At 35.3% G+C, this 21,257-nt stretch overlaps 1 protein-coding gene across 2 annotated transcripts in view; it reads right to left on the bottom strand.

The window, feature by feature from the left end:
* LOC128232570 (citron rho-interacting kinase-like) overlaps positions 1-21,257 on the bottom strand; it is a 49,653-nt gene that overhangs the window by 12,609 nt on the left and 15,787 nt on the right. For both annotated transcript variants that reach the window (XM_052946212.1, XM_052946213.1), the window contains 15 exons: positions 20,804-20,887; positions 20,458-20,583; positions 19,415-19,501; positions 19,013-19,129; positions 18,090-18,199; positions 16,870-17,543; positions 16,205-16,353; positions 15,474-15,650; positions 14,753-14,785; positions 6,197-6,370; positions 5,073-5,266; positions 4,070-4,205; positions 3,496-3,600; positions 2,825-2,965; positions 2,037-2,150 (listed from right to left, as the gene is read on the bottom strand). In XM_052946212.1, coding sequence (XP_052802172.1) covers positions 2,037-2,150; positions 2,825-2,965; positions 3,496-3,600; positions 4,070-4,205; positions 5,073-5,266; positions 6,197-6,370; positions 14,753-14,785; positions 15,474-15,650; positions 16,205-16,353; positions 16,870-17,543; positions 18,090-18,199; positions 19,013-19,129; positions 19,415-19,501; positions 20,458-20,583; positions 20,804-20,887 — 2,421 coding nt within the window. The remainder of the gene's footprint in view (positions 1-2,036; positions 2,151-2,824; positions 2,966-3,495; positions 3,601-4,069; positions 4,206-5,072; positions 5,267-6,196; positions 6,371-14,752; positions 14,786-15,473; positions 15,651-16,204; positions 16,354-16,869; positions 17,544-18,089; positions 18,200-19,012; positions 19,130-19,414; positions 19,502-20,457; positions 20,584-20,803; positions 20,888-21,257) is intronic.

Raw genomic sequence — 21,257 nt, 5'->3', positions numbered from 1 at the left:
TTGTATTGAGTTTGACACTCCATTTGTTTTTCATTTCTTTACAGATATATGTGGGTTAAACTACACTAGTAATGATGATTTAGATGAACATGTACATTGATGACACAATACCGAATGAATACATGATGTCAATGATTGTAGCTTTATAACCAATGTTTACATTGATATTTTATGTTATAACCATATATCCCTCCAACATATATGACGCAACACGATTGGTCCAGGACTGGTCACGCAGTGACCCCATATTTTTCCATAGTGGGTCACCAAATTTATGTCATTCCAAAATGGTGTCTATTTTCTGATTCCGATGAATTAAAGAAACATTTAAACATGTAAACAGGTTGTCAACGTGATATACAATATACGTTACGGGGTCAGTATGTGACCCGATATGGGACAATGGGGCGCAGGCAACTACGGTATATTAAGGTTCCAGCTTCGCTCTCACCCCATATGGTTTCCTTTGCCTAGTATATCCCATATCGGACCACCTACTAACCCCTTAACTTATAATACAAAACCCTCTCACCAAATATATTAGCGCATATAAATAAACCAAAGCATAGATGTAATCCGATAAAACAACAAAGAAGCAATAGTGACATATGGAATTAAAACCCATTTTCGATGAAAATGTCTGAGTACTGTAAGAACATGTACATGATGATTTAATGAAGCAGGACTACAGTAATGCACATGTATATATATTGTGTTGTCATAACTTACCCTTAGGGAGCCATCTTTTACAGGGGTCTTAAAATGATACATGGTTTATAATGAGGCAATCACACATACTTCTCTTAAGTACTTGCATTTGACTTTAATAAGACTCAAGTATTAAAAGGACTCATATACTCTTCTATGCTGGCAACAATTTTTTGTTTATCTTTTATAACCAAACACCAAAGAGCATTGTGCATTTTTTAAAAGCATAATAAACACTTTTTGGCAAAATATAGCATTTTATATCACATTTTATGTCACAGTTTCAAATAATTAATAACAATAGAGCTCTAAAGGGTTGAACTTTTGGTGATCATTTTCCCAATTACACACATTTTTTGTCTAACCCTTTAAAATGAGAGTCCCTTTAAAGATAAAAAAACTTTGAGCTAATTTGGCTCGCAGACAGAATACGTAAACAGAAGTTGTTCTGTGATTATATTGAAAAATTATTGAGGCATAAGACAACACTTAATGATTTAAGCATGTATCAGGACTGACTCTTTCCTCCCATGTGCATAAGCCATTCCACATTATGCAAGACCACAGCATTGTTGATGCCAAAGCCCACCCTTTTATCAAAGTTGAGCAAGAGGCAAAACTCAACAATTTTTTACAAATGTAATGAAACTCGCTACAATTATATGATCTTTTGAAGTGAAAACTCATATCGAGGATAATATGAATATCATGAACAATTTTCAAGTTATAGATATTTTCCGCCGCAGACGAGCATAATGAATATAAAAATGACGACAACACCAAGGCCATGACAGTATTGAGAAACAGTATGTGTAAGTGTACTATGTCAAAGTTGTAGTTCAGTTAAAATTGTTTACGAAATTTCTTATAAAACTTGTACTTGTAGGCTCAGGAATATTCATTCAATCTCTATCCTGGAGCTATTGTACATGTCATAGTAAACATGTACAATGAACACATACTTGGTTAATATAGTGCTTAAAAGGAGCCCACATGTACAAGTAGTTTTTTGCAACCTCTACTATCTGGCCCTATTGTCTCCAAAGTTTATATGCTTAAAAGGCTTAAGTAGCTTGCTTCATTCAGCCATATTTCTTACTTGATCTTGACTCACTAAATAAATCTTAGTTTGTCATGATTATCATAAAGATACATTTCCTTTTAGTTTCTAATATTTCTTAAAAATGTTAATATAACACAACTTATACCAAAACAAAAATAGAGAGGTTAGCTTAATAATGCTATAAAGGACTTAATATGTTTCGTAAAATTGGGGCATGGTCTTTATTCTTTGAAGAGCAAACTTCCTTTAAATTCAGGTGCATTACCTTCTTTTTCTTGTTGGCCATACTGTCCTGCCAGAGCTCCTGTAGGTAATCTATCAGTTTCATCTGTTGGTCAATTGTGCTCTCAAAGCGATACTTCTCAAGGAAATGAAGGCCCTGTGATATACACACAAAATTACATTGATATGTATCAGACGAACAAATACAGTAGTCGGTTATTTTATACAATTTTTGTGCCCCATTGTGCAGATAGTAATAAGCTGATTATAAATCGTTCTCGAGTCCATTTCCTTATAAAAACCAATAATGGTATCCTTTTTTAGAGGCTACGAAAAGGTACCTCTGGTCAGGGGCTCGAACCCAAACTCTTTGGTGAATGGCAGACACCTATATCACTACAACACCATAAAGGTAGTAAGGTTATCAGTTTATAAAGGCAATGAGCCAATTGTTAAGAACTTTGATAAAATTGACAATGTTTGTTAACCACATAATAGTTAACTTTTAATGGTGAAATGCTTTATGATGTGCTGATACATCAAAGTAAAACAAGTATAGCTAAATCAGTTGTCCTTATGTTTATGAATTATTATGCAAATCACATGTGAGGCATGACACTTTCAGAGTATCTGTAGATTTGAAAGTGAACAACAGTCCTGTTAACAATGTTGTTAACTCTAACAAAGTTCTGAACAATCTAAACAATTGTCTATAAAGTTATTTTGTTGCCTTGCGACCCAAAATAATAATGGACATCATTCAAAGATTTCCCTTTTAACAAAATTCAATGGTTCACATGAAATCCTTTATCCATCACTGACATAACATACCTGTAGCGCCTCAGTGAAGTTTTCAAGGTCAATTTTCTCTCCGAAGATGAGCTCAAGCTTGTCAACAGCTTCCTCGAGGTTCTGCCGCAATTTTAGGTTGGACCGTTTTGTTTCTTGGTTCTCCGTTAATACCTTACTAATCTGCAAAAAAGAAAATGTTACAAATCTTTTATCCTTTTCATTATAGGCAAGTCCATTTTCAGGACTAATTTCCAATGTAAAGATTATCGATCCATAACACTGCCCATACCTCTTCCTTAAGCCCTTTTTTTTTTCATTGCTGGCTTGAGTGTTCTCGGCCAAAATAAATGCTTCAAATGGCAATTGGACTGGTTCAAATTTGGAAAAATAAGATAATTTTAAGAAGAACAAATAGTAGCTAGTCGGTTCCCTTACTATTTGAGAGGGCTTTAACTGAAACTTATTGAGAACTCTGTGGCTGTCAGCATGGCCTTACGTTGTTCCACCAGAGCTTGCTATTCTAACTCCACAAATTTGACATCTAAATACACAGTATACAAATTTATCACCATACCTCTTCCTAAAGTTTAATATTTTCTTCGTCATTGGCTGTCAGCGTTAATATTGTTATTCGGACTGTTCAAGTCTGAAGTCTAACTATGCAAAGTCTGACACCTTAATACTTATAGTGAACAAATATGTCACCATACCTCTTCCTTCAGTCTCCTATTTTCCTCATCACTGGCTGTCAGCACGGCCTTCTGTTGATCCACCAGAGAGTGAAGCTTGCTGTTCTGACTCTCCAAGTCTGAAACCTAAACAGATAGTAAGGTTAATTTAGTTTCAGAGTAAGGTTACACAGATTGTTTACAGAATATGCACCACTAGTGATATTTCATGAGTAGCAAAAAATGACAAAAATAATTCTACTTTAAGTCATAATTATTTGTATTCTAATTGGCAATATTTGCAATGATGGCTCATGAAAATACATTTACAGTTTTTTAACTATTGTCAGTATCAAAGTTTTTGCATGATGACGACACTAAAGATATAAAAATGCCATTGTTTCTTTGAATTTTAATGCATTTTTTTGTTTTAATCATTTGACTTTAATGATCTAGCGTATGATTTTTGTACAGATTTTTAAAAAAGTGGCCCTTAAAAATGGGATTTTTCAATTAATGCCATAAATTTAAGAAACGCCAACATATCACTAATATTTTTGTTCTGTTTTTTTCATCAACCTATAATGTACCCCTTTAAAACTTCACTCCAGCCTACCCGTAGGTGTTGCCTCTGTGTTTCCTTGTTGATATCTGCCATCTGTCTCTTAAGTGTGTCAATGTCCGCCTGGTGTTTCAGGCGGGCTTTCTCGAGCTGGTCTTTCACACCTGCTGCCATCTCAGCTGAGTTCTGCCTGTAAATTGTGATGTCACCAATTAAACAAGGTTTACTCAAAGGTTTTGTATCTGTGTCTCCTTGCTAACAGATGTATCAGACTTAAATTGTTGTTATTTTTAGCCAAGCTTTCTCAAGCTGGGACCCGTTTTAGTAAAAGATTTTAGTTATGACTTCAATAACTTTAAATCTGTATGAACGTCACAAATGGCAAGACATTGATTTCTTTTATATTTCCATAACTTTGTGTTCATTTTTAATACTGGTTCAAGTTCAATTCACTCAAATACATAGAAAAATAACAAAAATATGACACTAAGATACTTTCAATTGTATGACTTTAGTCAACAATGATCTTTCTTAAAGCTGCACTCTCACAGATTGAACGTTTTGACAACTTTTTTATTTTTTGTCTTTGAAAGAGCAATTTTTTGCGTAAAAATCTGCAAACCAATGATATAAGATTGTTGACAGAAAATCAGATCATGCATTTTCATATTTCTGTTCAAAAATTAATGTTTTATGGCTTAAACTGTTACTAACGGTTTAAGAAAAATGCATAAAACATCAATTTTTGAACAGAAATATGAAAAACTACGATCTGATTTTTTGTCAGCAGTCCTGTATTTCCATGGATTTTCGCAAAATTAAGCTCGTTTCAAGGCAAAAAATAAAAAAAATTGTCAAAATGTTAAATCTGTGAGAGTGCAGCTTAAAAATGGCCCCCTTGCCTTTTACACATGTTACCATCCAAGCTTTATTCTGCCCTATTCTTATATTCTAAATGCTTAAAATTCAAAGTTTTCATTCTCAAAACACAAAGAACATATATTTGTGAGTATTACAAAATACCCAATTCTAAGTTCCATATCTCAATTTCCCATACCTGAACTGTTTGAGCACATTAAGCCTCTGGTTCGCCCCTTCTAAGTCATTTTCCCGTTCCTCTACAGCTTTCTCGTATGTGGCCCTCTCACGTTTCCATTGGGCCTCCCTCTCTTCAAACTCCCCTGTCAGGGCCTCCAAGTCACGAATCTGGGCCTCAAGCTCTGTACAGATACTCTTGTACTTATCAGCTTTCTGTTGGGATGGAAAAGATGGTGAATTAATTATTTGTCCTGAGCATTTTATAAAGCTAGATGGTTACGGTACTGTAGATTATTGATAAGCTTCAAAGATTAATCTATTTTGGAGAATGACTATCATGAATATTCCTTCCAAAGAGGTTTAAATTTAATCAGTAATTGTTTTCTCCTGTTTTACAACACTAATCATTCATCCAATCCAATACAAAATCTCCCTATGCCAATATCCCACCACCTGAGCATCCATCTGACACTGGTGTTCCCACTGTGCTAGACTTACTATGACGAGTTGTCTCTACATCAATCCTGCAGCTTTCTCTCACTATTTGGCCTTTTTTGTCTACTTTCTCACCTCACCCCCATCAAAGCTCCCACTCTCCCCTCCCCGGCTACCTTACCCCACCCACCTGTGGCACCAGCTGACAAAGATGTTCCTCCTGTGCCAGGATATCCTTTAGGAGCTCTCTTATGATTCCATAGTCATCTCTCACTTTGAGGCCCTAATCAACTACTCCTCCTGCTGTGAGTCCCGATCTATCCCACTCCCTATCCCCCACGTCTTCCACTTACCCCATCCACTTGTTTTTGTAACAGACACTGATATTCCTTTTGTTCCAGGCTATTCTTGTGGACTTATATCTCTCTAAATGCAGAAGTTTTCTGTCGCTGTGAGGTTCCGATCTAACTTACTCTTACCCTCTCTCTTCCCCCCCACCCCCCATCCAAAATCACTCACTTTGCCATTCCTCACCCACCTGTGCCTCTAGCTGACACTGGTGTTCCTTTTGTGACAGACTATCTTTGTGGACCTATATCTCTCTACAATTCCAACAGTTTTCTCATGATGTGATGCCTCAATCTACATTACTCTTACCCTCTCTCTAACCCCCATCCCAAATCTCTCACTCGCCCATTCCCCACCCACCTGTGCCTCTAGCTGACACTGGTGTTCCTTCTGTGCCAGGCTGTCCTTGAGGAGCTGTCTCTCCATGAGTCCTGCTGTTTTCTCCCGCTGTGAGGCCCCTACCCGGGATTCTGCTTCCTTGACACGCTTTTCCAGGGCCTCGCATTGCGCTGCGGCTTTCTCTGCCTCCTCTTTCTGAGGAAAATAACATATACTTATACAATTTCTGTAAAATGTTGCAGTTCCATCATTGACTATGTTAAGAATTTAAAACCAATATATCTTTCTAGTGATATTTGACAAACATTGATTAATTAATGGAATTTTAAATTTTAATTTGTGAAAATGGCCCAACATTTCACAAACTATAAATTTTGACCAATCAATTTACAGAATTCAAATTTTCATCACTTTTAAAGCTGAAATTATATTCAGTCTTAGGCCGGTATTCCAATGCAGGGTTCGAATTTAACTTTGAGGAGCACTCGCAAAATTTTGCGAGTGCATTTTGAGGCAACTCGCAAAATGAAAAATCAACTTGCAATTTTATCATTTGCACCTTAGACATATTATGAATATTAAAAAGTATCAATCTTGAGTGACTCGACTTATAGAACTTGTTGATGGCTAATTCTATTTGGGGGGTACGGAAAGACTCATCTGATGCTGGCAGCTTTTTGATAACAAAGTTGTCCAATAATTTTCCATTGTTCACTTTGTATATTTATCCTCGCCATCGGGTTCTTTAATACCCATTCGACAAGCACGCTACAGATTTCATTAAGTCTGTCAGTATTAAAATCAATAACATTATAAATTTGAAATAAAAAAGCAACAGTAAAGTAGCGTGGATACTTTTGACCATGAAATATATCGATCGACGAAGTCTATTCATTTTGACAGTTGGGCGAAAACTGTTCAAAGGATGATGGGGTTTACATATACAGTGTGTGTATACCACGTGATAAATTACATCATATATGCTACGTCGGAAGGCAAAAAACATTTAAATTGAAGACTTAAATCAAAGATAACTTTTCATTTACAACACCATTTTAAACAAAACAAAGGGCAGTCTAAGCCGCTGAAAGAGCCCCGCATTTGTTTTATTACCAAAATTTGATGAGGTCATTAGTTTCATCATACACTTCGGCAAACCTGTTTCCAAAATAATGTTTTGACTGCTCCGTCAGACGGCCGTATTGTGAAAAGGTTTGTCGAAGTGTTTTAAGAAACTAAACTATCAACAAGGGGAGATAACTCCAGTCAGGGTCATGTGACCTGTACCAAATTCACAGAGGCGAAAGTTTACAACATGGCCATTAATTTCTGAAAGTTTGATAAAGATTTGTTGAATAATAACAAAGATGAATCCCGGACAGGGCTTATTTTGCCTACTTTAACACATCAAGGGGAGATAACTCCAGTCAGGGTCATGTGACCTGTACCAATTTCACAGAGGCGCAAGTTTACATCATGGCCATTAATTTCTGAAAGTTTGAAAAAGATTTGTTGAATAATAACAAAGATGAATCCCGGACAGGGCTTATTTTGCCTACTTTAACACATCAAGGGGAGATAACTCTGGTCAGGGTCATGTGACCCGTACCAATTTCACAGAGGCGCAAGTTTACAACATGGCCATTAATTTCTGAAAGTTTGATAAAGATTTGTTGAATAATAACAAAGATGAATCCCGGACAGGGCTTATTTTGCCTACTTTAACACATCAAGGGGAGATAACTCCAGTCAGGGTCATGTGACCTGTACCAAATTCACAGAGGCGAAAGTTTACAACATGGCCATTAATTTCTGAAAGTTTGATAAAGATTTGTTGAATAATAACAAAGATGAATCCCGGACAGGGCTTATTTTGCCTACTTTAACACATCAAGGGGAGATAACTCCAGTCAGGGTCATGTGACCTGTACCAATTTCACAGAGGCGCAAGTTTACATCATGGCCATTAATTTCTGAAAGTTTGAAAAAGATTTGTTGAATAATAACAAAGATGAATCCCGGACAGGGCTTATTTTGCCTACTTTAACACATCAAGGGGAGATAACTCTGGTCAGGGTCATGTGACCCGTACCAATTTCACAGAGGCACAAGTTTACATCATGGCCATTAATATCTGAAAGTTTGAAAAAGATTTGTTCAATAACGACAAAGATGAATCCCGGACAAAAAAAAAACGGACGGACAGACGGACGGACAACCCGATTCCAGTATACCCCCCCAAACTTTGTTTTGGGGGGTATAATTAAATATTGGTGAAAGACCAAAGGTGGGGCTCCGTAAGAGGCGTAGACTTCGCTATGTTTTATTTAAAATGGTGAAGAAATAGTGAAGTTATCTTTGTTTAAAGTCTTTTTTCAAATCAAAATATTGCCTTCCGACGTAGCATTTATGACACAATTTATCACGTGGTATACACACACTGATATAGTGCGCGAAAGCGTTATATTTAGCCAATGATTGAGCTAGGTGATTACGTCATTCGTATTCACTTTGTATAATGCACGCCTGGGAGCATCCCGGAAAGATTCGAGATAAAACTCGGCCTTTTCCGTATTTGTTCTATTTTTGAAAACTTACTATAGCGTGACTCCGTACTGTCTTCTTTATACTGGTAGTGTAAACATGCCATTTATAGGATGTTTACACTCGACTACTTAGCAGAGTTAAGTTCATGTTTATTCTACTTTCCTATTAACATTTTGTGGTCTAGAAAAAGCCACTCGCAGAATTTTGCGAGCTTGAATAAAAGTCACTCGCAATTTGTAAATGTCGCTCGCATTTTGCGAGTATGCGAGTCTAAATTCATACCCTGCAATGTGCATGCTGTTAACCCCTTATCAGTTGCATTGCAGAGCAATTTTAGCAGACTTGGATTTGTTTGAAAAATTTATAAAGAAAGTGGTAGAATTTTGATTACATGAACACTTTTTAATAATTTAGAATGCATAAACACATTGTCATAAAGCAAAACATACAGAGAACAATTGGAATGTTTTTCAACATGGAAATAAGCCTATTTCATGATTAAATATAGAACTCTTTCATCTGTAAATATTAGAAACATTTTGATGATTGAAATTAAATAACTTTGTATATTTCAGACATTTTTTTCTACTCAAAAATACAACTTTCAGTATTCGTTTTGCGGAAACATGGATTATGGCTTGTTTTTAAATTGCTGATGTGGACGACACATAGACAGAGTGAATATGGAACACCGGCCTTATTCAAATAATATTAATATTCTAGAAACACAAAGTTTCAATAACTTTATTTCAAATTTAACTTATTTTTCCATCTGTGCAAATCTGTTGGTGAAGATTTTGAATCTAAAATAATGAAATCAAGTAAATCAGTTCTACTAATTTTAATTTCCACATGTTTTCTTTTTTCTAGCTTTAACGACTTTAAATATTTCAATTCCATTTTTATCTTTGAAACTGAAATACTATTTATATTATTTTAACTTTCTCTTTAAAGCCATATAATTCAAATAGTTTCTTGAAGGCTAAATAAAAAACAATAAAATCATATGTTTACTCTTAAAGCTGCACTCTCACAGATGACAAAAAATAGATTGCAGATTTTTATATTTAAGTTCAAAAATTGATGTTTTATGCATTTTTCCGTAACATTGTTTAAGACATAAAAATTAATTTTCAACAGAAATATGAAAATCTGCGATCTTTTGTCAGCAATCCTTCATCATTGGTTTGCAGATATTTACGTCAAAATTTGCTCTTTCCAAGACAAAAAATAAAAAATTTGTAAAAGTGGTATATCTGTGAGAGTGCAGCTTTAAATGGTGATTACCGACAGGCAAGTCATTTTCAAAAAATGAACTGCATATCTCATGACCTGGATATATAATCTTATCATTTTCCAAAAACCACATATACAGAGAAACAAGAATGGAGGATAGACCTTTAAAAGGTGAGTTGTTTAAATATATAATACTGGAGTAAAATTTATACTGCTTTTCTTCAAAAACTCCAATTCTAAAGACTTAATATTTAACAAAAAGCAATACAATACTCCAGCAAGGAAAATAACCACTAAATGATACAAAATCATCATATGGTTACTCTTAAAAGCAGAATAAGTTCAGAAGTCTGTGTCATTTTTTAACAAACAGAAGATAACAGTAATTGAAATGCATATTTCATGACCTGGATATTTAAATCTTATAATTTTCCAAAAACCATAAATAATACAGAGAAATATAAATGGAGGATAAACCTTTAAAAGGTGAGTTGTTTAAATAAATATTACTGGAGTGCAATTTTTTTTTTCAAAAACTCCAATTCTAATGTCTTAATATTTAACAACAAACAATACAGTATAAACGAAAATGAAATGAGAAAAGATCATACTCATATTACAGTAATGATGACCCTTAAAAAGTGGGTTGTTCCATTTTCTTCATTATTAATCATTACTCATAAAATTCTAAACTTATTGTCTTAATCCTTAACAACAAATATTACTTGTTATGTAAATAAAAGAAAAAGAAGGGATGTCACAGGAACATGACAAATACCCCCAAAAGTCATTGGATAGATAGCCATTAGTATTTGGGCAAGAAGGGGGAACCTTTGAGTATGTAGTGTTATTTCATGATGACCAATCACATTCCAATGAGGTTTGTACATGGAAATGAAAAGGCAAAATAGAGTGGATATCAACTGAACTTGTGCTTGGGCATAAGTATTCTTTAGTTATTGTTAGGAAACAGATTTTTAGCTTGAGGTCACCATAACCTTGACCTATGACCAATTGACCTCATAATCAATAGGATAAATCTGCAGGTCAATACCACCATGTTTGAGGCCTCTCGGCTTAAGCATTCTTCAGTTATTGATCCGAAACAGATTTTCAGCACGAGGTCCCCACAAGCTTGACCTTTGACCCACTCTCAATATTTTTTCTTGAATTTCTGTATAATAGGCATCTTTTGTCAATACAATGACCAGTCCATTACAAGTCCTCATCTGTAAAAAATCGCTCACTGAATGGTTGCCTACAGACGCAGAAGGGCTGAGGAGCAAAAAGCTTCTATTGATTTTCTTCTTGATTATCCCTACTTCAAGACAATGTTCTCCCATTTTGTTACAGGGATTAAAAAAGGGAAGAGCAGTGATGAGGAGTTGTCTGTGCATGTGTGCGAGGTGTTGGACCAGCTAGGCTACAGTCAGACAATGGTCAAACACAGGCGGGAGTCTTGGAGAGAAGAGCCTGCAAAGTGGAATGAAAAAGGACAAAACCCAACTGTTATAACTGCAGGCAGTAAGGGTGAGGGATTTACACCACCATATGAGAGTGACACTGATAGGGTGTTCCAAGACAACTACACAGTGTGTAGAATACCAGAAGATGACTCTCTGACATTGCCTGACACCCACTATGAGTTCACTATGGACAGAGAACACTGCCATCCAGGACACTTCAGACTGGAGCTAAAACACACAGGGACCTCGGAGAATTCAAACATTCAGCAGGCTCTGTTTGTCCATGAGGATGGCAGAACATTCATTTCAAGTGAAAAGTACACAATATCTCAAATCAAGGACAAAACTAAGGAAACCATTTCTGGGCCAGCTCTCAAAGAGTATAATGAACTTTATATTTGGGACCATGTCCATGCCTTCCCCTGCACCAGTCAACAACAGCTGCTCTCAGAGTGGATCAACAGACCCAGACACCACAACTGGCCAACACCTGACATGATAGCAGAGGTGTCGAAACTCCAAGCGCAAATGGTTCCTGTGGGCTGTAAAAGTAGTGAACATAAAGATATTGAATGGAGGGTTTGTTTTATCCCCGGTGAGCAAAGGTTAACTGACAGCTGGAATGAGAACCATTTCAAAATATACATCTTGCTCAAGTGGATAAAGAATTCCCACCTGAAACCAATATGTGATGAAATATCATCATACATACTGAAAAATATCATGCTGTGGTACACAGAACAGAATCCAGCAAAAATATTTACCAAGAAGAATTTACTTCAAAATGTATTCTCATGTCTGAAGAATCTCCAAGAAGCCATACAAGCCAGCAACCATCTTCCCTACTATATGATCCCTGCCAGAAACCTGCTGTCAGGCAGAGTCAGCCCAGAACAACAACAACAACTTATAGCTAAGCTAGAAGAGTTGATACAAGAAGGTCCCTGCACGATACTGAGATGCCCTAAAGTGGAGGCAGCGCTGCAGATGTCCTCAGTTAAGCTGGCAGAGAAAGGCTGCTGGAGGGACAAACTAGAAAAGCTAGGACTGCAGAGATGGAGAATATGGGAGAGATACTGGAGACCTGGCATGAAGCAGGAGGAAATTGGCCAACTGGCATGGGGAAATCCACACTACATCAGGGTAGAGGAACAGATGAATGACATGGTCTGGCCTCAGTGGAGGGACTTCGAGGGAGGAGAAATAAGGGCAGATAAATTGAATAAGAAAATTAAAGATGCCCTATCATAGCTATAAAAGGCAAGAAACACTTGAGATATATCAGTCCTTGAAATTAGTCTTTTCGTTGAACAAGCCAGAATTCATACACCACTGCTCTACATTACATTTTTTAACAAGCCCTGCTGTATAAAAACCAAAACTTGAGCTTGTGCTAATTTCAACCACTGAGATATATTAAAAATACAAAAGATAAATGAAGTTATACACTACAAATGTGTATGAGACAGGCATTTGTTTTAAGCTTGCCCGGGTGGGGTCATTGGTCAAGGGCTGGTCATGCAATGACCCCATTGTTTTTCCATATATTGTCTACGTGATATAAACTTGCGGGGTCAGTAGGTGACCCGATATGCATCACATACTAACCCTGTAGCTTATTATATAAAACAACGAGTCTAAAGATTAAAACACTGGCATCTTGATAAACAGAAGCAACTTATAAAGAAACATACAATATGACCGAGACTGAATCATTGCAGAATTATAAAAAAAGTGTATTGAAAAGGAAATTTGATGATGCTGTGTTGTTATTGGAAAGAAAATGACATAACTAGATACAAGATAACAATACTCACACTAACAATATATTAACATTTTGTTTCAATTGCAAATAATTACAAAGGAATCACTAAGTATCTAGGTAACAACCAGAATTAATTGACTTTTGGAAACTTTTAAATTTAAAACCAGTATAATGATATTTATACCATAATGAATGTGATGGATTAAAAAAGCCTTTCTTCGACTTCAGGGCTTTTTCACCTTCTTTGCTAGGGGCCGAAATGAGGCTACTTCACAATTGGGAAAAATGGCATATTTTCCCAATTTCCAGATATTTTTTTCACAATTCCCAGATATTTTTCCCAAAAAGGAAGATCTTACTTAAAAAATTTACAATAAAAATTTATTCTGTTTGAGCAAATTATTCTTTTTATCTTTTGAGCTTACATAAGAAGAATGCTGTATAATTTAAACATTATTCGAGGGCCAATTAGTCCATATATTGTTATCAATTCTTTCCCTCGATTTAGATTCAACTCTATGAAGATTAAAACTAATCTCTCTTGTCATTGTGTCATGTTAAAAAAGCGAAGTCAAAGACATGATTTCTCCCCCAATAAGATCTACATGTGTATCAATTGGAAGTCCATACATTTTAGTCCTTTCAAATTCAAGCTTGATCCTGTGGAGTGTTTGTACACATTTCATATTAAAAAGGTCATAATTGAAAAAAAAAACAGCTAGAAGTAGACTCACATGTAATATATGAGCCTGTTTTTTGTAACATGAGTTCCAAGGTTCATATGGAAACCTTGACCCGTGTTTAAAAAGCGTCTTCAATCCTCATTATGTGGAATTTTCCATTTTGAGACATTTACACATTCAAATTTCCCAATTTGCAGAATTTCACGCGTTTAAATTTTCCAAAATGAAAAGGCTAGGCCTCTTCACAATTTTTGGTGAAAAAGCCTTGGACTTGGTTGATCTCTCATACATTTGCTTTTCATTCTGTGCTTTATTATGTGTCATATCCTACAGGTATTTAATAAAAAATATAAACAACCTAAATATTGCTAGTGCTAGCAGAATGACATATGACAAGTATTTTTTGTTTTGTTTTTTCAGTCATACAAATGACCATATTCAATTATAGTTAATGCCAGTTTTATCCGGGATGCCAACAATGAACATATATTTGTAAACTAATAAGAAATCAGCTGAAAAAAAGGAAAATTGACATCCCTGAGTTAAGAGCCTTGCTGTACACATTTGTTTTGTCTTTAACAACATTTGCACATAGTTCAATCAAAATATATTGTATGGCCTAAGTTAAAAAGAATTCACAACAGTTATAAATTACAACAACACCAAATCAGTGACACGACCTTGACTTTTCTTACTTCAAAGAACTGAAGAGCTCAATATGACTTACATGATAAAGTAAATGTTACGGTAACCAAATAGTATCATACTATGTTGGGATAATCTGAATTTAACCATTTCATTATTGCATACTGTATGCAATAATGAAATGGTTAAATTCAGATTATCCCAACACACGAAATTGTTATTAGTTAAGAATTACCTTATTATTGTCCTCATTCAGACCTTTCTCTTTCTGAAATGAAATATGGAACAATTATGGTTACACTCTTGTCATTTAAAACCATAATTAAATTCAAACCTCAAATGTACATTTTATGGTCATTGTGAACATAGGGCCTATTGTTTCATTGAATGGTTCATTTATCTTCCAGAACAATAATGTTTAAAAGTTTACAATGATGATGTTAACAACCCATTGTACACTAAGTTTTGTGATCATATAGGTCAAGAATTTATGGCCAACATGTAAAGAGCTCTCTTTGAAACAGTCTTTGGTCACACAGTCTATAAGAGATAAAGTTTCTGCAACATCACTTTGCTACTGACAACAACAGAGGCCAAGCTTTAAAATGAGCATAAATCACTCAAATGTACAAAAAAACTAGCAAATTCCTACCTCTAGCAAGAAAACGTGTCTTAGCTCCCTTATATGGCTCTCTGGAGTGTCTCTAGTGACCTTCTCCTTGTGCTGTGAGACCGATAACAGTGGCCAAGCTTAAGGATGATCAAAAGCCCCTCAAATTTGTAAAAAAACATCAAATTCTTTACTCGAGCAAGAAGATCCTCTGTCTAAGCTCTCTAATATTACCCTCTAGAGTGTCTCTCGTAGCCTTCTCCTGGCGCTGTGTGGCTGATAGAAGAGACCGAGCCACACTTATGATAAAAAACCTCAAATTTGTAAAAAATCATCAAATTCCTACCTCTAGCAGGAATATCCTCTGTCTGAGCTCTCTAATATCACCCTCTAGAGTGTCCCTAGTGGCCTTCTCCTGGCGCTGTGTGGCTGAGAGTAGAGACCGAGCCTCACTGAGGGCCAGGTTGGATTCATGGAGCTCCTTTTGTAGCCTGGATCGAACTGAATCATTCTTCTCTTTCTCCTGTGAGGATAAGTACACATTTTTGTAATTTTAATTCCTTTCTTTCACCTAAATGACATTATGGACAGATCTAGTCAATCTGATGTACATTTATGTCTTTTGTAACTTTTTAATCCATTCTCAGTGGCCGCAAAGTGTGATTGACACTGTACTCAATCTGATTCAAAATTTTCAAATTACAATATTAAACGCATCACAATGTTGAAAAAAAGAGAAGTTTTATCATACAGAACAATTTTTATGTTATAGACACTTACTGTTTGTTTTTTTCATAGAAGTCAAAACAAGGATTCCAGCGTTTTCATATAGAATTCAGTGTCAAAGAGAAAACATACCCGGTACATATCATAAGGTTTTAAGTTCGAATGAAATTCCAGCAACCTCAGGAACAATACTTATACATCTGAAATAGCATTTCTTGTTTCTGTCTTCATATGCATGACCTTAGGGTCTGACGAACTGCCAACCTAACAAATCTAGGAGTCCAGGCCAAAATTTATGAGCCTTAGACTATCTGACTCCTGTAAGTGTCAAATCCAGCTTAATGACAATACCTTATCAAGGTTGTCTTCTGCAATCTGAGCATCCCTCCTTGACATTGCCTGTGACTTCAGCTGTTTCTCGTGTGTCACTCTCTCTGACTGAAGTTCGTCTTGAAGTCTTGACTGCTCCTTTTTCAGTATGGAGATTTCTGCTTCTAACACTGGAAGAATAAAAGATGAATGATGGTTGCAAACTAAAATGATAAATACTGACCAATAAATACAATCGTCTGCAGCATGAACAATATGCAGAAACTTCCTCTGAAGCTTAATACCCTAATCGTATATCATCGAGAGTTACTATTACAGGGATGGGATTGACCTGGCAGCTGGAGGGCTGAAACATTTTCGGCCATGGGTTTATTGGGCGCTCTTGGGGTCAAAAGCGCACTGCTGTAGAAGAAAAATGGCTTTTTAGAAGCTCTTTTGAGGGCTCTCCAGACTTTAAATTTGAAGCAAACTTGAATATTAACTTAAACAACTGAAAGCAACCAAATAATTTTTTTCAGGTATTTTTTTGGGGGGGTGGTAGGGGGTGGGAGGGGTCTCTGGGGCCATTAGATCCGCAGAATTCCACCAGACCAAAAACTCATTTTCAATATTTGTTGTACTTGGCCGATGGGTAGGACAGGTTTTGCTAACTCTGTAACATGCATTTAAATTGCAATCATACCCACCTTTAACTTTCTCCGCCGCCTCTTTAGCACTACCAAGTTCTTTTTCCAGCTTGAGCGTCTTCTGGTCTGCATTCTCGACCTGTCTCTGCAAATTGGACACCTTACTCTCCAGAAACCTCTTCTCCTGCTTTAGGTCTTCAACATCTTCCATTTTTGATCTCCGCATTGTAACTGACCTTTCCTTGCATTTAATTTCTTGTATTTCATTCTCCATAGATTTTATCTTAGTTTCAAAATTCTGTTTTTCTCTTTCCAATTTAGTCACTTGCTGCTCTTTTTCTGATGTTTCTAAAACTTTCTTTTCCTTTTGTTTAAGATCAAATTCAAGATCCATGACTTTTCTTTCCAGTTCCTGTTTTTCAGTTCTAACTGTTTTCAGATGAGCCAGTTCTTTATTCTTTGCAGCAATATCTTCTTCAAGTTCACCAATATGTCTCTCACACTTGGAAATCTGCTTTTCCATTTTTTCAACATTTCTATTTACATCATCCATCTTAGTCTTCAACTCGAGATTTTCAACCATGACTTTACTTGTTGTGGACATAGCCTTATCACTAAGATCAGTCTGTTTGTCTTTTAACTCATCAAGCTGTTTTGTAATGTCTTTTAGCTGTCTTTCCAGTTTAAATTTCTCCTTTTCCACATCTGCAATTCTTTCTTCCGCAATCTTAATTCTAAAACAGATATTTCAGAAAACAAGGTCAGGATTGCCTATTTAGTCTTTGAATATTATTATAGTCATGATAATATGAAAATAATATTTTAGTTATGAAATCATCATTTTACAAGAAATTATGATTTATGATTGTTTTGCTTTAACACACAAAAAAGGATCTTAAGGTCAATCTGAATTAAGTCTGCTATTGTCATACTTTTTCATATGTTCTGTACCTCTGTAGGATCTCTTCCATAATGTGTTAAGGTTAAATTTTTAAAGTTAGAGTAGGCCTTGATGTACCTATGTGAATAATGTCTCTGGCAACATGCGTACCAAGTTTCATTTGACCATAATGAACAACTTTAGAGTTATAACCAAGGTTAAAAGTTTAACTCGCACACAACAACACTGACAATGCTACCAGACTTTTGACAATGCCTATGCTACTCTTCAAAACAGACAATATAAAAACATATCATTAGAATAATCTGACTAATGATGTATTCACAACAGAGATGATAAAGTGAGATGAGGTTATTTTCTACATGCATGTCACGCCTACCTGATGTCAGTGAGTTCTCTTCTCTTCAATCTCAAGTCTATCTCCTTTTCCCGAGATTTCTCTAGTTGACGTTCTAGTCGCTCAATCTTACAACTCTGTCGAGAGGTCGTCTGCAAAATACAATAGATTCATCAGCAGGGTATCATCAACGACAAATATCTGCATCCTTAAATTACAATATTAACATCTGCCTTGTCCTTTTTATAGATAAAACTTGACGTTCATATTGTATAACCTGCACAGAATTATGAAATAACAGTTTATTTCAATATTGAACTCTGATTGGATTAACCCGATGTCATTTATCCAATGATATTTGACCTAACAAATATCAGCTATTCTTTTATACCAAAGTTATGTTGTTGGTTATATTTCTGTAAAAATGCTACTCAATGCAGAAGATACTACTAAATATTAATCGCAACGAACAATCATTTAAAATGTAAATATAAGTATTCTTCTTGAATTTATGCTGTAAAAACGCAATAGGGTAAGCGAGCAAATTACCAAGAAGTGAAAGCGCACTTCGTAAAATTTGCTTGCATGCCCTATTGTTTACATACAGTATGTTTACATACAGTATAAACCCAAAAAGAAATGCAATCAATCCTTAAAACACTGCCACATGGTTCTACGAAGTACTGACAATCCTAAAATTGATTTTTTGCAACAGTAGTGCCATCAAATGTTTAATAATTATGTGTATGTTTAAATATGAACAATTCACATTTATACATGAACTAGCAATATTTACATAAATTTTTGTGAAAGAAATACATGTATCTTCAAACTACTGAAAAATTGCAATTCTCCAAAACTAGACACTTAAAAGATACCATTTATTCTAATTTTAAAACTACAGAACTGCATTTACCTTTAAATGCAAAAGTATGCGTAAGGAATGAATAATAAAACACACATACCCTTTCAAGCTCAGCAATCTTAAACTGCCTGTCACCGCTCTCCTCTCGGAAACGGCTCACTTCTGACATCAGGTGACGCTTGTCATCGCGGTAACACTCAATCTGCTCCTCCAAGCCCTGGTAACAATTGAGGAGTATTGCATGTGGTATTACATGGGTTTTTGTAGTTTCATGTATTAACTTAATTCATTTTAGACATTTTTGCTTCCATTATTCTTAAAATCTTAAAGTCTACGTAACATGTGTAGTTTTTCAGGTCACAAATAACAAAAAAGGAGGGATTAAAGTAGAAGAATATTTTTAAGAGTACAGATAGTGAATAGATAGTGAACATGACATCCTGAACATGAAGAACATTTTAGTCTGAAAGATTTTATTATTTTCTTAAATTAGGTACACTACTTTAATCTGTTTTTCCAAGGCAGATTTCCTCTCTGTATTGTTGGGAGTGTTTTCTGACAACACCAGCTGGACATTCTCTCTCAACTCCTGTAGCAAAAAAAACAGTGGTCTTGTGGTAAAGGTTTCTACCTCTCACTCAAAACATTGTGGTTTCAATTCACCTTCTAATGGACATCATTTCTAATTTCTACGCAGAAAATGGACTCAAACATTTTTCTTAAAGTTATCAGGTTTTTTATAGGAAATTTAGCATGAAAAATAATATAAACTAAGGAAAAACAATCACTAGTCTTTCACATTTTAAATTATGACATGTTTTTTTTTCAGTTTTCAGAAAACCATAAATAAACCATAACAGGTAACAGACCTAATCATTTTTACCATATTTTAACCTTGGAAGATCATTGTCATAACCTGCTGAATTGTGCATTGCAAATTAAAAATTCCAAAGTTGTCTTCCAAATTCATTTTTTCACTCAAAACTGCACTATTCATTTAAAACTTCAAAGTACATTTCTTTTTTAAAAACCAAGTACCTTAATTATCTCCCTTTGTTAGCACCTCTTCAGGGTTAATTCTTTTTCAAATTTTTCATGAGAGAATTGCTCCCATTTGTCAAATTGGGTTAGAGTTTTTTAATTTTCAATGAGATTTTAATAAGATATGGATAACACAGTGATAAAACAATGCTGAACAGTAATATAATTTGTGATACTATCAATAATTTGATAAGGTACAGGAATACCATAGTCGACAGTGACGCCAAAATCCATACTCCCATGACGCTGTAATTCAATTAATAACAAAAGCGAAAAAGGCTCATAATACACCAACTTCTAACAAGTTCGAGAAATATCACGCATTTATGGCTTATCAATGCGATATAGACAATTTTTACACAAGATATCATGAAAATTGCTTGCTAGTAATATCCCTGTCTCTTCCTAGTAAATTTTTACAAGTGTTGCCATGATGTCGCGGATGGAATCTCAATATGCAAGAAACTTTAATCAGGACCAGCAACTCCCACAAAATTTTCCTACCTTAATGATCTCCCTTTGACTGTGCACCTCTTCCTTGTACATGTGTACTTGTGTTGCCATGGTTTCTCGGACCTCACTACTTAATCTTGCTTTCTCTGATCTGGCCTCGAGCTCTTCTTTCAGTTTCTGTAATAGAAAATTTATGATCTAAGAATGACCTTTATTGCAATTTTTGTTCAAAATAAACAAAAGCAGCTATTTTTTATGCATTTGCAACTCTTCATTAAGAATTTATATCAAAACACACTGTCAATAAATCATCTGCACTCAAATCATGTTTTCAACAATCAATTAGTACATTAAGCTACCAATGAGCAGTTAACCATAAACTTGAACACTAGTCTACCTCAATGGTGTCCTTATACTCATGTTCTCTCTCCAGCCAAACTTCATAATCATGCTCTTGTTTATCAACAATACCCTCCAACTCCTGCAAACAGAGGGAAAATGTGTGTGAATAGATTCTAAAAAAGCACAAACATATCTCCATGGATACTGTTTACCCTGACCTGCAAATCTTTTCAAAAATGTATGCTTTTTAAGTTTTAGATTGCCTGGATAACATTTTACTTCTCTCGTCCAACATCAATCTGGACCATCCCAGTCAGGGTTGGCCTGCACATGTAATTTGGTCTAGTTATAGGGTTTTAGCCAGATTTAAAAAAAGGACAGGTTGCTTCCATAAAAGACATGGTGCTAAAGGAGAACAGGACACATTGTATTGGACTGTGAAGAACTGATATATTTTGAACTTGACAGAAATTTGTGGAATTAAGTTAAAAAAATTCATATGTTTCAAC

This window comes from Mya arenaria, chromosome 4, assembly GCF_026914265.1.
Source record: "Mya arenaria isolate MELC-2E11 chromosome 4, ASM2691426v1".
NCBI lineage: Eukaryota > Metazoa > Mollusca > Bivalvia > Myida > Myidae > Mya > Mya arenaria.
This window is presented reverse-complemented; position numbering and strand designations above follow the sequence as displayed.